This window comes from Homalodisca vitripennis, chromosome 1 (assembly GCF_021130785.1).
Source record: "Homalodisca vitripennis isolate AUS2020 chromosome 1, UT_GWSS_2.1, whole genome shotgun sequence".
Classification (NCBI taxonomy): domain Eukaryota; kingdom Metazoa; phylum Arthropoda; class Insecta; order Hemiptera; family Cicadellidae; genus Homalodisca; species Homalodisca vitripennis.
The window spans coordinates 62,217,485-62,235,069 of NC_060207.1; the positions used below are offsets into that span (position 1 = coordinate 62,217,485).

General features: G+C 34.2%; 1 protein-coding gene across 2 annotated transcripts in view; it reads right to left on the reverse strand.

Annotated features, from left to right (window-relative positions):
- LOC124362892 (cubilin-like) overlaps positions 1–17,585 on the reverse strand; it is a 205,892-nt gene that overhangs the window by 68,700 nt on the left and 119,607 nt on the right. For both annotated transcript variants that reach the window (XM_046817770.1, XM_046817778.1), the window contains 3 exons: positions 15,214–15,407; positions 8,085–8,253; positions 6,209–6,430 (listed from right to left, as the gene is read on the reverse strand). In XM_046817770.1, coding sequence (XP_046673726.1) covers positions 6,209–6,430; positions 8,085–8,253; positions 15,214–15,407 — 585 coding nt within the window. The remainder of the gene's footprint in view (positions 1–6,208; positions 6,431–8,084; positions 8,254–15,213; positions 15,408–17,585) is intronic.

Sequence of the window (17,585 nt, forward strand, 5' to 3'; positions counted from 1 at the left end):
GTGAAGAACTCGATCATGACCTTCTTGTTGTAACCGAACATGGTTTTTCCAACAACATTGAAAATTTCAAAATTCCGAATTATCAATTGGCATACTTTTTCTGTTGAAACTCCTTTAAAGGAGGAGGTGTAGCAATTTTTTTGAGAACCAACTTTTCCTTTACCCCTTGCACATTTGGCGAATCCACTGACAAGAACTTTGAAGTTGCAGGGATAAAAGATAACAACAAACCCATCTTAAATTGACGTGATTGGTTTATACAGGTCTCCCATGAGGGCCTTTTTTCAAATCTTCATCAAATTTTGACACATGTAACGAAAAAAGGCGCAACATCATTGTCATACGAGACTTTAACATTGACGTTCTAGATGTTAATAGTCAAATTTCAAAAAGACTTGCTGGCTTGTTGAGGTCATTCAGTCTTAACTGGTTGATAAACTCTCCCACGAGAGTGATGACCGCTTCAGCGACAGCAATCGACAGTGTCGTCACAAAACTGACAGATGCCGAGACTTTGGTGGTCATGAGCCAGTAAGGGATCCAGCAAACAAAAAAACAATCAAACACACGAGGCCCACAAACATCAAGCTTCTTAATTATTTGCTGTCGCAAGAAAATTGGAGCTTTCTAAATTTTGTTAAGGGGGGTCGGCCAGGCCTATCTAGCCCATGTTAAATTCCTCTATTTAAGGTACATTTTTCTCAAAAAGTATAAAAGATAGGTACATAATTTTTGTGTTACTAGAAACTTTGGACATTTTTGCATAGTTTGTATGGATAACTTCAAAAAATATATATATTTTGGATATACAAATTTTTTTTCCAAACTAATTTTTTTCCAGGAATTTTTTGTATAAGATATATTTTTTTAACTTATAGGATTTAAAAATAAGGAATTTGCTTCATACAAAATGTAAAGGAAGACCTAATAAACAAAACATAAAAAAAATTGTTCAGATATCTTCAATAGTTTTTTAGATAAATGTACCTTTGTGTTAAAAAACTAGATTTTCGGAAAAACGTGTTTAAAGCAAAAAATATATGATAATTAAAATTAGGCCTACTTCTAGTGCATTCCTGCCCCATAAGTGGGGTTGTGTGGGTCCTCTAACTCTTCATATCTATCCTCTAGCCTTTTCTTTGCAATAGAAAGTTGTTTTCTGCACCTTTTCTCTATTTCTTGTTGCGCTTTTTCAGCTTTTTGAATTCGGCGTAGATCTTGCTGTTTAATCTCTTGCACACATCTAGAGCCAGGATTAATACCAAACTTTTCCAACACTTGGCACTTCACTTTGTTGCCCCTGTTAAAAGTTGCCACAGCCTCATGCACACCTAGTTCCAAGGTACTTTTGATTACAAAAGTTGTTTTTGGTACTCTCGACAATATCACACTATTTAACGATTCGCTACAATTCTGTGTCCCACCATGAAGGCATTTCCTAAGGAGTTCTTCATTAGACAAGTCTCTGAAAATGGGTTTTATTTCATCCATAACAAACACTGGTAGGTGAGTATGGGCCTTATGGTCATAGATTATCAGCATACAGTACTATAACAAATAAATGAACGCCTCATGCTCTCCTGGGACGAAAAAATGCGATGACATGCATTTTGAAAAATATTCATAACGCGTTTAATAATTGACAGAAATTAAAAAGTGAAGTATGTTCTTAAAGCTAACAAAATTTGGAATTAAAAAAAATTTTTAAAAAATTGAACTTTTTAACCCAATTTGGGGTTGACCCCCCTTTAAAAATGCAATTCAGTAACTTTGAAGCAACTTTCATTTGAACGTGAGCTGTTCCATAAGAAAAATTCAACAAAAGCAGAGGCAGAAAAAGTGCACTTGGATTACCAAAGGTTTCAAGAGAAATATTATTATTCCTCTACGAAATCAATATGCACACATCAGATAACAAATTCAAAACCCTTTTTCAAAATTACAAAAGAATCTATAGAAAAGTCATCAAAGCTGCAGAAGCTCATGATGTAAACAAAGCATTGCCCATATCCAAAAATGTTTCAAAAACTGCATGGGGCATCATCAACAATAAAACTTCAATGATAAAAAAAAATCGATCTTCAAATTGGAAATGAACATATTGGTGGTCCTGTGAAAGTCGATGATGATTGTAACAAATGTTTTGCCTTGATTGGAACTGACCAAGAATGTCGTCCACACCAGAGCCAGCTATTCCTCCTATAAATACCGAGTCCAGCAGCCTCAATGGCTCTGGGCCCGGTCACAAGGGAGGAAATCGATAGAGTGATAAGAAACGTTTCATCAAAGAAGTCTAATGACTTAAACTGTGTGTCAACATGGTTTCTAAAACAATTTATTGAGGCCCGTTGAGCACTTCATTAATCTCTCTTTTCACTCGGGAACGTTTCTCCCTTCTCTCAAAATTGCTAAAGCCACCTTAATTTTTAAGAAGAGTGACCCCCTGTCCACCCAAAATTACCGCCTAATCTCAGTGATACTGGTTCTTAGCAAAATTTAAAAAAATGTTTTCTTACTCAATGCCTCAATTTTTTTGAAAAACGCAATCTGCTGTCAAAAAAACAAATTCGGATTCCGAAGTGGAAAGGCAACAGACACAATCGCACGTATGGTCAACATGATAGTAGAGGGAATCGAAAGTTGATGGAACACTTTGAGTGTATTTCTCAACTTATCAAAAGCCTTTGACTATGCTGACCATCACACCCTCATTCACAAACTAGAGCATTACGGGATACAAAGAGTGCCACTCAATTGGCTTAAATCGTATCTTAGTAATAGAACACAATTTGTAGGCATTTCAGACATTCGATCTGAGGAGAGAGGGCTGCGTTATGGGTTGGTGCCCCAGGGTTCCATATTGAGCCCTCTACTCTTCTTGATCTACGTCAACGATATTGGTTCATCAGTAAACCATGGACAAATCGTCCAGTATACTGATAACGGACTCTCTGGTTCAAGGGAAATTCAAAAAGAGACCTCGAAGATTGTACATTGGTTGAACTCAACAATGCAATTCAACATTTCAATGAACTGAACCTCAAAACAAATTCAACAAAATCAATGTTCATTCAATTTTATTTGTGACAAACAGACTTTGATTTTCGTCCTACAGTCATGTTGGATGAAACTGAGATCAAAGAAGTCCATTCAACAAAGTTCCTTGGAATACATCTGGACCGAGGGTTGACTTGGGATTGTCATGTAGACAGTGTTTGTTCTAAGTTATCCTTGGACATTTCTTTTTTGAGGAAACTGTCCGAGTATTGTCCAACTCAGGTACTGATGACGGAGTACTACGGAGTAATCTAACCACATCTCTCCTATGGATTGGCTTTGTGGGGAGGTTGCTCAAATGCAAACTTTTCAAAAGCCTTTATTCTCCAAAAAGAGTAGTCAGAATCATTGCCAAGCTGCAAAAGAGAGTCGGTCAGATCAGCGCTCAGAAATTTGAGACTGTTGACACTACCCTGCCTCTATATTTTAGAGACGTCTCTTTTTCAAGTCAAAATGTAACAAAATAAGAGGTAGCGACATACACTCTTATGAAACAAGGGGCAGGGAGAGCTACCAAACTTGGAGACACAGAACAGTAGCTCATGAACACTTGCCATCAATGGTGTTCAATTTGTCAACAATTTGGCAAACTCAGTCAAAATTACTCCAATGCTCAAAGCATCCAAAATTCGTTTGAAAACTCCATTGATTGCAAAACATTCTACAGCATAGATAAGTTCTTGGCATATCAATGAGAGTCCGCAGAATTGGCAGACTGACCAGGTGCTGAAGTAGGACAATTCAAATGAATAAGAATGATTAAATGTAGAAATTGTACACTAAATTTGAAAGGGGTCTAGATGAAAAATGATATATACTGCCACCAGAACAAGTTTTGTTATGGTTTTTTATGATTGCCATACAACGTTTAATTGTCTGTGCAATAAAAATTATTATTATTATTATCGTCAGATCAAGTGATTCGTAATGCAAAAGATACTACCCTCCATTTCCAAGGCAAATGCTGACTCTTTGAAAGTTAAATGCTTTGAGAATTAAAATTTAAACCTTAAAATTTTATCAATATGAATCTACAAACAAATTATTCAAAATCAAATTTTATCAATTTTTCAGGAAGCAGAGCGCCCAATGAACCTGGTCTATCAGTTGTACTGAATGACAGTTTCTTTGATGAAGTTTTCACCATTAAGTTTTTAAGAATTCACATTGATTCAAGTATGAGAATGTCCTTAGGCATCTATGCTTTGAGGAAATTGGAAGAATGTTTTGGAATACACCTTAAAAAATTATAAAAGGCCTATTATGCCCTACCACACACGTCATATTGTGGGGAGAATATGCTAATGACATTTCCAGAGGTGTTTCATTTGTCTATCACAAGAAAGCAATACAAATCATTGCAATAATAGAAATCAAATCAGGGAATACTGCGGAGATTGCTTCAGAGGACTTTATTCGCTAACCTACCTGGTCTTCTACATATATGAGACCATCCTGTACTATTGTTACAAATGTGAGGAGGGCGGGATACTTTTAGACCCCTGCTGCAAAGGCTCCAGGCTTACGAAGCTCTACCATCTGAGGTTGAGGACTACAAACTGCCAACAACTGCCTGTAGACCTGTGTGTTTAAAATAGAAAACCACTGTTTAAGAGGAAGCTATGACGACTACTGGTGCATGAGTATTAATCAGCTCTGTTTTTTTAGGGGTGACATTATGACTAGCACTTCAGCTTTTTACCAAGCAAACATTCTTTGTTTACAATTATAAATATTATACAATAAAATTTTCATATTTTGAACAGTATTTGTTTGTTCATTTGTGTCTTATTGATTTGACGTATGGCATACAATACTGTAAATTGTCTATAGTAGCAACAAGCAACATTTTATTATTGTTACTTTCTTAAACTTAAAGCTGCAAGAAAAGAAGAGCTGAATATTTTTCTTAAAATGACTTTATTAAATTCTAAAGTTGCATCAATAGGCTAGAAATAATTTTACCACTAATTCCGTAACTGCAACTTTACAAATGCAATTGTGATACCTCAATGCAGGGTTTTCCATAGAGTAAAGTCTCTAATAACAGTTATATAAGGAAAAGATAGCACAGATAAAATTAGCTCAGTGACTCGGTCAACAAACTTCAGATTCAAAATGCACATGATCTTGTGATAATTAAAAAAAAATTGTTTGGGATCAGCACCGACTAACAAGAGAATAACTGGGTTATATTTATGTTGCTAGATGGATTTCTTACATAATAGATATTTATGAAATAAAAAAAGTATGAACAGATACAAGTTTTGTCCATTTATAGGAGTAGCAATTAGGACTTGGCTTGTGTATAATACTTGCAATGTACAATTAGAGTAGACTTTAGATTATTATTTAGAATACTCTTTGATAACAGAGGTTTTTTTTGTTCAGTTCAGGACATTTTTATGCCAAAAATATAAACATAGGTGAGTTTATCCAGTGATCATTGGACCTATCGTTTGATCTAACAGCTCTCTCTCATAGATAGACGCATAACGTGGTCCCAACTTAGTTGTACCATCAGAGTCGAACTAAACATCACATGCTTTTATGGTCGCTCACAAAGGCCTAGTCCTTTGTTCTTGCTGTAGTAGAAGTCTCGCCTCTGGTCCTGATGCCCTTTGTGAATGCCGAAGTAGTGCAGCACTAAACGTCCCTCGTGTGCATTGGACAAATGGTTCTTTTCTAAGCCTGTGTCCCACCTTGATCCCAGCAACAATGTAAAGGTGTGAACAAGTGAACCGTTCTTCCATGGATACTATTGTAGCCCTGGATGAGCTGGAAGTCCCCCCTCTCAGATAGCAAGAACCTATATCAACATCGGTGAATTGGCATCCATCCTCATTAAGTGCACCCTTTCTATTTCATGTTTCACCTGTCCTTCCATCTCCGAAAGTAAATGTTTTCCACTTAAATTTTTTTGCGCTCTCAATACGTTACCGCTTGTAATAACTTAGATATAAGTTTACATCAGTCAATAGATTAATGTTTATGCTCCTTCTTACGCATCTACATAATTAAAGTAGAGAGTATAACTGCTACATTATCTAATAAATACCTTGCATCAGATTGGCAAAACCTTTTTTGCTTATAATTAGAAACCCTTACCACTTCATGTGTAATCTGTAAACATAAAGGGAAAGATACTTACAAATACTATCTTGGATGATGAGAGAGTCGTACATAGCGTTGAAGACTGGGCAGGCAATGTTTGTCATGTTGTTCAAGGTACCATTGACAGTGACAGTAAAGGTGGTCTGGTTGGACAACATAGGGTCACGAGAGTTGCGCCACTCACAATAGTAATACTTAGCATTTTGCCCCAGTAAGGAGAAGCTCAACGAGCCCTGGTCTTCTAGTTGTCCTCCACACACTGGAGCACAAGAGAGCACAAACTTTTAGATTTTTTTAATAATATGCCACTAAATTAACAGCTTTGAGCCTGTATTTATAACTAAGACTTTTCATCTTATACTCAAATATGAGCCGTCCGTATCTACACACATTTACCTTGGAATCCCATACAACAATTTTCAAACTTTGTGCCCAGAGCTAACTCAGATTTAATGGATGTATAATTTGAAATATAGCTTCTATCTTACGCATACTAATTGAGAATAAAATTAAACTCATCTATGACATACAGGGAACAAGGCAAAAGTTTTGAACTAAAATTAAATAAAGGATTTATTATACAGACATCATTCTCGACAACTGTTAACGGAGACACACAAGAATGGTTTACCACTCCTAAGTTCAATCCACCATTTCATATACATTTAATTCTGGGGAAATTATTTGTGGGAATTAATGAGAAAATCAGAGTATTTAAAATCAATTAAAGCATTTGAGCATCCAACAAAGTAAAAGTGAAGCAATGAGCAGTAATGTTAATGTGTGAGATTAAGTTCTCAGAAGGGTTGGTTAATTTACGGTCTATTGTAAATTGTTAATGATATTCCTAAGAAATTACCTTGTTATGACAACAATATCTGGATTTTTATTTATCAGGACAGATTACACACAACACTGCTGTAAGAAAATGAATGTTTAATTTACTATCAATATAAAATTTATCCATAAAATACAAAAGTTGTGTTAGATGTTGTACATTGAGACAACTTTGCTAATATTAAAGTGTTTGCACATTATGTTACAGGGAGAGTAAAGTACTCTGTTTATAAACAATAAAATAACAGTAAACTTGATGAACTAAAATTTAACAGGCATAGTATTTTAGCATGAAGTATTTTGAACCAAATTTAGTACACTATTTAAAAAATCCAATTTTTACTAAATTAAATCTGTAATAACTTATTTTACACCCTTATGCACAAGTGAGTACATAAATTATTACACATAATTCCAGATTGTATTGAAATCCTATAAAAATCTAATCTTTTACATTAAACATAATTCTCTCAGTAATGGCAATTTTATACTACTTTGTTTTAGAGGTGATTCAATACCAGACCATAGTTAGAAAAGCCCCAATTACAATAATATTAAAATCCAGCAAATACATACATGTGAGAAAATAAATCTGTTAACTAGTAGGGATATAAAGAAAAATAATAGTGTTTTGTTTAATATTGGTACAAATTCATACATTAGCCCCTGGATTGAAATATCCAGTTTTAAATAGATTTAATACATATCTTTAGTCAACAATTCTACAAAAATATTATAAAAAGATGCAACATTATTGTCAAAGCTGTACCAAAATTAAAAGTCTTCACCAATGGGCGCTGTAATCAAAAATAAAATAAAATCAAAAGTTAAAGAACACACTGAAACACAATTAAAACATTTTTAAGAACATGCATGATTAAAGAGATTGAGTGATTGAATAATACAATATTGAAATGCGATATAGGTCACCTTCAATTACAGAAAGATGAAGAAAACCAATACTTTATATTGAATTATTCAATGTTAATTAAAGAAAAAATTTCAATTCTGACTTATGTAAAAGATAGCCACAATCTTCTTATATAAACTAAAAGTAATTTATAGTTTTCATTTACTTGTTGGTTTGTCAGAAGAGAACTCCGCTTTGAAACCACGGTGTGCTCCGCTGACGGAAGATTCCATGTAGTGAATATTCATCTCATTTGTGAATGAATCTATGACTAGGTTGTTCCAGGATGAGTTAGAGGCGAGTGAAGTTATGTAGAGATTTTTTGCACTAAAGAACTACAGAACATAAATTAAATTAGTATACTATACGATAATACTATGTTACATTCCATTATATTAAACTGAAAATAATAAACCAGGAGGAGAAAACTAAATGGATAGTGATCAAGAAAAGACAGACAGAAAGCTTGTTGTGATCTGTCACATGTATGATATCACAATTCATTGGAGAACCCCAGACATTACTACCATATAAACAAATAAGATATGCGGACATAGCAACTAAACCCTTCTAGTATATGTTATTGAAATAAATTGCAAAAACTACCTGCGCCACCTCAGGTATTTTTGTGTAAAAGTTATTATTTAAGTGCCATGTTTTACAGATTGATTCCAACAATATCCAATTGAGTAATATACTCATATTACATGAAACAAAGTTTTAGCTTACAAAATAGGCTTACAAAGATTTGAAAAAAAATCATAAGTTAAGAGAATGGCAAAAGTTACGTTTTGGTGATAGAGTCAGACTATGGGCTGGATCTGCCGTTATCAAGTTGACAGTGATATTACTTTATATAGGGCAACTGTGATATTATGTTTTAATGTACACTGTCATAATGGTGGTAAAAGCACTATGTTTTTTTATTTTATTTTTTTTTTAAAGGAGAGGCTGATCCCCTTTAAAGCGTTATTCTGTCTGTCCTCATGGGCCACCAGCCTATGCGAGGATCTTATCAAACAGAATAAGGGGCAAAGTCGATACAGTACAAGGTCGATGGTTCTAATAAAAAGTGCTAAGGTCACAGACATGATCTGAACCTGCGCTATCTCTAACTCAGACCCAATGTCCAATGTCGTAAATCGCTCAGCCATTGGCTCGGATGTACACATACCTGGAAACAGAACGCACTAAAGATCCTGACACCAGAGCTTCATCCGTGTATAATTTAATTCATGTAGAATTGGCATTAATAAAAACATTAAAGAAATTATATTTATGTTAGATAACTGTGACAGCTGAGAAAAGAGTTACAAAATGATGATGTTCTGTTCATTTTTGGTCATCAAGTTCCAAGTCATAGTAAGCCATCTGTGTCCAGTGAAAGGCCACTTGTACTGTCAGTGTGACTGACTTTGTTTTACATTGTATGGGACTATAAAAGCTAGAACAAAAAGATGTAGAGGTTACTCAATATCTAGATGTTGAAGAAGAGAAATCAGAAGCTATAATCGCTTGGTTATGAATTTCCCGATGATGCTTAATGATAATGAAGGATACGAGTTTGGATCTTACACTCATTTTTACTCAAGTTGTTTTTACACTTGAGTACTCAATTAATTAATTTAATTTAATTATTTAGAAAATTAAATCATATTAATTCTGAAACCAAGAAAAAGTGCATAGACTAAATGTGGAATATTTTAAACAATCAGGATACTGATTATAAGTAGACCGTTTACAAAAAGACCTTGGATGATTTGAGTTCACGCAAGGTGGGGTAAATACCCCTCCAACGCTGTTATGCCGCCCTCTCTCAGTATCCCCACCACTGCTAGGCATTCGCTCTATCGGATCATCTGCGATTCGTTCATTTGAACCGGTCAGTACAGAGTTACTGAACCTTCCCGCTAGAGCGTGTTATACCGGTCATCGTGTTGACCGAACAAAATGAACAACTGAATGTAACAACCGAGTGAACGAAAGGATCCGCTTGTAAAAAAGTGTTTGAATAGAGGAAGAAACAGCATATCGTACAGTGAATGGATAGATATATAACAATTAATGTATTGTTTCAGGAATCTATTAAATGTAAATAGATCTATTCAAACTAATAAAAAATGTAACTGTAAGTTACCAGATACATTACTAAATATTTAAATGTTAATTTATAATCAATGGACTTAGTTAATATACGATTATGGTTTTATCTTAATCGGTTAGCAGTGAATGAAAGGAACAACTGATTAATTTTGGGGACCTAGTGTAACCTAACACATAAATTTTGTAGTTTTAGTTAGTTCCATATGATGTTAAGCTATATATTGTGGATAAGATTTTTAAATGAACTTAATCATATAAAAATAATATATCTGATTTGAAAAAAATATCAAATTTATTCTCTTATCTGGATCACTTGTTCACTTGACTGACCCGTTCGAATTGAACAGGTCAAGACCGAATGACACATCTCTATTGGCCACTGCCACTGCTTGGCTTACCTCACAACAAAATGCAAGCTCCTTGAATACGTCTATGGCTACATAAATTAATCTGTTCAATTAATATTTTACGCTTGGACTGTGACACTTGTATAGGCCTAGACACAAAAATATAATGTAGTTGTAGAGCAGGTAAAGTAGCTGCAGTATAAACAAAACTGTGTGAGAGAGACACGATCCACACAGCTGATAATTAGACACAAAAGTTGCTGGTCCCACTCCCCACCACAACCCACCGCTGTAGGGGGGCCCCTCCTGCGCGGTACTGCTAAGAAATTTGCTTCTGCGCAAGTTTTTTTATGAGCGGTTTATCTATAGTTTGATGTATCAAAATAGAAACAAACAAACAAAAATGGTGCCATGTTGTTGGAAAAACACCTGTAGCTAAAGCATCACAGTAAAAATTGTGGAAATTGACATTGTTTGTCATTTTCAGTGTAGGATAAAAATAGTATCTCTTACATATAGTCATGAGATTTGTTATTTCAAACAAGGAGGGAACAGCTTTTTTACAAATGGTTTAATTTATTCAGTGCAAGAGTTTACACCACACAAAAACAACCAATTCCATGTCAATGAGAATATAATACATAATATAATTTAATATAATAATATTTAGGGGAAGTAAATGCTGAAGGTAAATTAATGGTGTTTAACTTATGAGTAATTATTGAAATTTAGTTTAAGACAACCTACGATAGGTTACAGGAATTTGTATCTTATTACAAGAGATTAATAAAGACATTCAAAGGTCAGTTTTAATTAAATGTGTGCAAATTTATTTTCTAACTAATGATGAACGTCCTATTTAAAATCTAATTTATCGAATGTTTCAAATCGAATTCGAGGTAATGTACTAATATAATCACAATTCATCTTAGCGAGCTGACTCAAATAAATCTACATGCTTGATTGGCTTTGTTACATAGGCCAAATGCTATGACCACTCAGAAGCTTAGAGAAGGGGAGCTATCAAAAAAAGGACCAAGCTACTAAGTGTGAATTTGGATCTTCCCAAGTCTTTACCCTTTTTTTAACTTCATCACCAGACAGTCAACTGAACCAGTCAGTGGTACAGATCTCGGGTTTTTAAACTAATTTTATAAATACACATATTCTTGGCTCAAATTCAGCGTACATTCCTTCCTAAAGCCTTGTGATGTCTAATCATGGTAGATGACTGGATAAGTTTTATGAAATTACTTTCGTTTCTTACTTTTAAAGGAATAAATCTGATGCATTGTTCAAGACTTGTAGAGATAACTCTGCAATATATTTTAGTAAAATTCAATTGTGTTTGAAGAAACACTCTTGTAAGTAGTTAGGTAATAATGACAACTGATATATAAAAATAGACCTGTACATGGAATTAGGTATTTACCAAGACTTTCTATCAAGCTTGCATTGGTTAGTTGGCCACATGAAATAAAGCACAAGTTAGGGAAGTAGCCATGACTCAATGGACTGAGTAGAATGTACATGTTGTCTTTCGTGTCAAAGACCAAACAAAAGTGGTAATTTTCAGTCCAATCCATGAACCATGTCATTAAAATAGTTTGAAAAGTACAGCTAACTGTGGTGGCTATTAAAGTTACCATAAATGACCAGATTTTGGATGATAGAATTATTTTATCTGGGCAATGGACAGAACATAGATATCACAAACACAGTCTTTGTAGACAACTGATACATTATCAACATCCTGTTTCACATAAGTTGCCACATCGCATGCCCCACGTTTGATAGTGACTCAAGATTACCTGATTCGCTGCCTATAGTACTTTCTTGATATAGTCGATAAGTGTATTTGTAATATCACCACGTCAATACCAGATCTGAGAACTTTACCATTAGATGTACATTTACCTTTATTTAGATCTTCAGTATTAAAGTAGCAAATATTACGAGTATTATTCAGTTTCAATATTTTGTAGTAGCTTTAAATGATACAACATTATAGCGTTATACTAGTTTAGTGCTTTTAGAGTTTTTATAATGCTTCATAATTATCTATCTAACTGATCATTAATTATAAATATTTTAATATTTTATTTAACAATACCTATAGCTATAATCCACACTTTTTATATTTTTTAACCTATACTGTCAAACCTTGGGCTTTCTTGCCATTTCCTCTATTCTCTCTGAAGGGACATTGAACTGTCTTAAGTCTTATGCTAATTTGTACACTTTTCACTTTTATGAGCTGAATGGTCAAATGTTAAATTACTTGGAGACTTAATGCATGAAATTAATGAAATCCACTATTAGTGCGGGTGTAGATTTTATAGAGTCAATTGACAAGGGAGAAAAGGTCGTTGGAGTCTTCATGGACATGACAAAGACATTCGATAGTATAATCACATGAACTGTTGTTAAAGACGTTAAAAAAAATTAGAGTTAAGGGCCGAGCTTTTGACTGGTTCCATTCTTATTTTCATGACAGGAAACAGTATGTTTAAATCAGTCATGTAAACAATTTTAATCAGTCTATAACTGTTAACCCAACAACATCTTGCATAAGATATGGAGTACCACAGGGGCCTATTTTGGGCCCTCTTTTATTCATGGCTTACCTTACAGGTTTACCATCAATTATTGAAAAGCCGATTACAGTCTGTATATATTCTGGTGACATTAATCTGAAAATAACTAACGATGTAACTAAAACAAATTTCATCTAATATTACTGTTAAGCTGTTAGTAATCTTGTATAATAATTACACATTCTACTCATTAAAAACAAACTACATGCAATTTTCTTCTTCAAAAAAGAAAAATACAGAACTCATCAATCTCTTTATAGATGAGCACACACTACAAGAACAACGAAACTCAAAATTCTTAGGTGTCATGATTGACAAAAATTTAAGCTGAGACAATCATGCTCAAGCTGTCAGTAATACTTCCTCTGGGCTATATGCTATAAGGAAGATGGTCAAACTATGCAATATTGAAACATTAAAAATTATCTATCCTGCATTAATTGAGTTCCATATTTCTTATGGCTTACGTTTGTATGGGTGTAAACAGCTGTTAATTTAAACACCATTTTAATGTTCCAAAAAACAGCCACACAAATAATGTTACAACTGAGATGGCATGTTCTGTTAAAAAACATTTTAAATCATTGGGTATTATAATTTTGTATGTGTTTACCAGTTAATAATACACATTAAGTTAAACTTACATACTTTACCAAAGTTAGGAAGTAACCATTAATACAACACCAAAAACCAAAATGCTCTTGCTTTTGAACTAATCGTTTATACAAAGAAGCCTACATATGTTGGAATTAATTTTAAAAAAAACTTGAAGCGAAAAGTATCCTGACAGATAGTACATGCACAGTACTATTTTAATGTATCCATTATAGAGTTAGTTATCAGCAGTAATAGGGGTTTTTTCATTACTATTAATAGTCTTAGTTTTAAGTAATCCTAATGCCATTCATATGTACTACGAGACTTGTTTAGAAAGTAAGTACCGTTAAAAAAAGTAAACAAACTATTTTACGACATAGTTTTCACTGATGTTCAAACACTTGTCGTAGCAGGTGATCAATTTGTCTGTTCCCTCTTTGTAGAAGGTTCCCGCCAATGAATGTAGCCATGACTCCACAGCATTTTTCACTTCATCATCAGTTTCAAAGCATTGGTCGCCTAGCCCGCACTTCATGTGCAGGAACAAGTGGTAGTCAGACGGTGCCAAGTCCAGGCTGTAGGGCAGGTGATCGAACTGCTCCCAACAAAATTGTCGAACCAATTTTTGAGTGTCACCAGCGGTATGGGGCCGAGCACTGTCATGGAGCAACACAATTCCGTTATTGAGCATTCCTCTCCGTTTGTTTCGAATTGCCCGCCTTCTTTTCGCAATACCTTGTGCATTAATGGTTTCACCTCTTGGAAGAAACTTAATCAGCAAAACAACTTTCTGATCCCAAAAGACAGTGCACATGATTTTATTGTGCAGACATTGTTGTCTTGCATTTTTGTTTCTTCTGGGATTGCGTGTGTCGCCACTCCATCGAGTGCTGTTTGGATTCTGTTGTAATATAACCGACCTAAGTTTCATCACCTGTCACAATTTTGTTTAAAAAATCTTCACCATCATCACTGTACCGTATGAAAAGAGTCAAAGCACTTCCAAGTCCTATGGTTTTGTGCACGTCAGTGATAATTTTTTGAACCCATCAGGAACACAGCTTGCGATAACCTAAGCGGTCCAAACAATTTCGTACAAAAGAGTGTGTGAATTTTGTTGGAAATCGTCAGATAGTGTTGTCATAGTGAAATGTTTGTTCTCTTGTATTTTTTCATTAACTGCCCTTACCAGATCATCGGTGATGAGAGACACCTGACCGCTCTGATTCTCATCATGCACATTTGTTCGCCTGATTTGAACATTCTAATCCACTTTCTCACCATTCCTTCACTTATCATGTCTTCCCTGTAAACATCTTGAAATTGACGATCAATTTCAGCCAGTTTCACATTCTTTGTGCTCAAAAATCTTATTGCAGAACAAATCTCACAATCGGCAGGATCACTAATTGTTTTAAACGTTCAGAGAAAACTGTGAACACATCATAGAACAACTAAAATGGAATGAGTCGATAGCCAATGAACAAGGACAACTAATGCGCATGTGCGGAACACTGATTGCAGCGCTACGGCGGCAGTACAATGAAACAGTATTTACTTTCTGAACTCGCCTCATACTTTTGAATTTTATGAATAAAGTGTTTTTTAGTTTGATTTAACTTGCTATTTGTGAAGTGTCAAAATCTCTCACTGATAATTTGTAGTCTAAGAAATCTCTCCCTCTGTTTGGCTCCAAATCATAGTCCAGAAACTTGACGGAGACTCTGCGGCCTTCTGGAACTGTGATGACCCAAGAGCAGAACAATTGGTTCTGTTGAGGTCTTGGGTTTGGATAGTTTGGGCTGGTGAACATTCCAGTAGGTGCTGTCATCTTATATAGGCAACCTGAAAATAAAGATATCAAAACCAATCTTACAAATTCTACAATATACAATGAGACTAAGTAATAATGCATGAATTAACCAAACTAGAAATTTAAATATAATTTGAATTTATCTGTCCCTCTACAATAGTATAACATTTTTTTTTTAACTATGGCTTTACAAAAAAATGTCCATGTCCCATTGAGTCAGCACTAATAGACTAATCTTTACTTTAATGATTAATATAAAACCATGTAAACTTAATATTTTGAAACTGTAAAACAGATTAAAGGAGATGCAGAGGTCACAAACTAAAATAGGAGGATGATTAACCCTTTGGACTCGTATTTGAACTTATTTTAATTGTCTTTTCAGCTCAAGGGATCATGAAGTGGCCATAAGTGTTCTCCAAGTCAGATTGGAGGTTTATGACTACATCCTATTTCTCAGCTGGCTAGGCTGTTTAAATGGATTTTGATGTTTTCCGATTCAGCTTTTCAGGCCACTATACAATATTTGTGTGGTATTACGCAGTTATAGAATTGAATTCTTATCCAAACATGGCAGGAGAGTTCTGCAATCTTTCAGCCAAATTAGGAACTAAATTAATATTTCTCAATTTGAAGCACATTCCATAGCAAACATAGTTTATAGTTGTTTCTTTTATCGAAATGTCAGTGCCACTGTAGCTACCAAGGCAAGTCCTATTCGTTTATTAACCCTTAGCACTCAGAAGTCAATGCTCAAGACCTAGACTTGTCTTTTAGTACACTCGTATATTTGATGTGATGTGCTGTTATCCCCAATTGGACTGCGCTACAGGCCCGCTACATATTCTTCCAACCTTTCAGAATTCTCTGCTTACTGCTTAACACTGACAGATCGGATTTATTATCCTGGAGAGTTCAAAATTGTCTTCACCTGCCTCAATTCCAAATGACTACAATATTGTAGTATGGTACGATTTAAATACTTTTGCTGATTTAAAAACAGACCATAATGTAAATTATTGTGTGTTATATAAAAACAGTTTTTATTATGAATAATATAGTTTTTATACGTAATTGTAAGCAAGATTATGGGTGATAAACTAGTAGTAAATCTTTGTTTTATAATTTTAATTAAACTTTATTTACAAATTATACATTTTTTAAATGAAAAGCTTGATGTATTTATAATAATAACTACGTTACTAATAATAATTAAGGTATAACAAGCAAGGATGGCAATAAAATTTACAAATTTAATCAACTGATTAATTCAGTTAAGCAAAGTAAATAGTTTGGCTCGCTATTATTTGCATTTAAACGTCAAAACCACCCTATAATCAAATTCTACTGTTTCAATGACTTGTGTTATTCCAAGGTTAAGATAAAAAATTATTAGGTTAAGATGATTTAATATCATGACATATTCAACCTTAAAATAACATTTGTAAAATAATAAACTTAACTGGTATGTCAGTAATAATACGTACAGAAGTATGTGGTACTACAAAAGGCTGCAAAACGAAACTAAAGAAATCGGAACTGAAGTGAACTACTGCTTTAAGTAGTTGCCACATTTCACGATAGAAAGCAGCAATTGTCAGGCCTAGAGGGAAAGGAATACACTTCATATTTGAAATAATAGTGATATAGTACAGTGGGTTTTGAGTGTGGATATCTGAGCTTTAGCACCTCAATAGTACCGGCCTCGCTCGTGGCTGCCCGACCTGTGAGTACTTGCCTCAAAACGAAGTGTACAACCTGCAAAACTGCTATGTTGGGGGTCATGTATGTGCCCATCCAACCTGCTGAGAATTCTCTGTTATTTCCATCTGAGTGCTAAGGTTTAGTATATTACTGCTTTTTTTCTGTTGCTCAAGGTCATTTGTGCTCTCCTAACTACTAGATGGACCCAAACTTTATAATATAGAAATGAGTTTATGTTCAGTTGGTACTAGAGATCTGCTTGAGACATTGTATTTTTATGATGCAAATAAAAATAGATTTAAATTAAATAAAACCATAACTTAATAAATTATATATTACTTGATACATTTACAAGAAAATAGTAAACAACCAATCAAAAAGGTTTTAAGCTTAAAGTGGATAAACTTTGTAAGTACTTGAGAACTGCATTAAAGACCAATTCATTTAAAGGGTCAATGATAATATAATGCTATTGAAATAATGAGTTAAAGTGATGTACATAATTA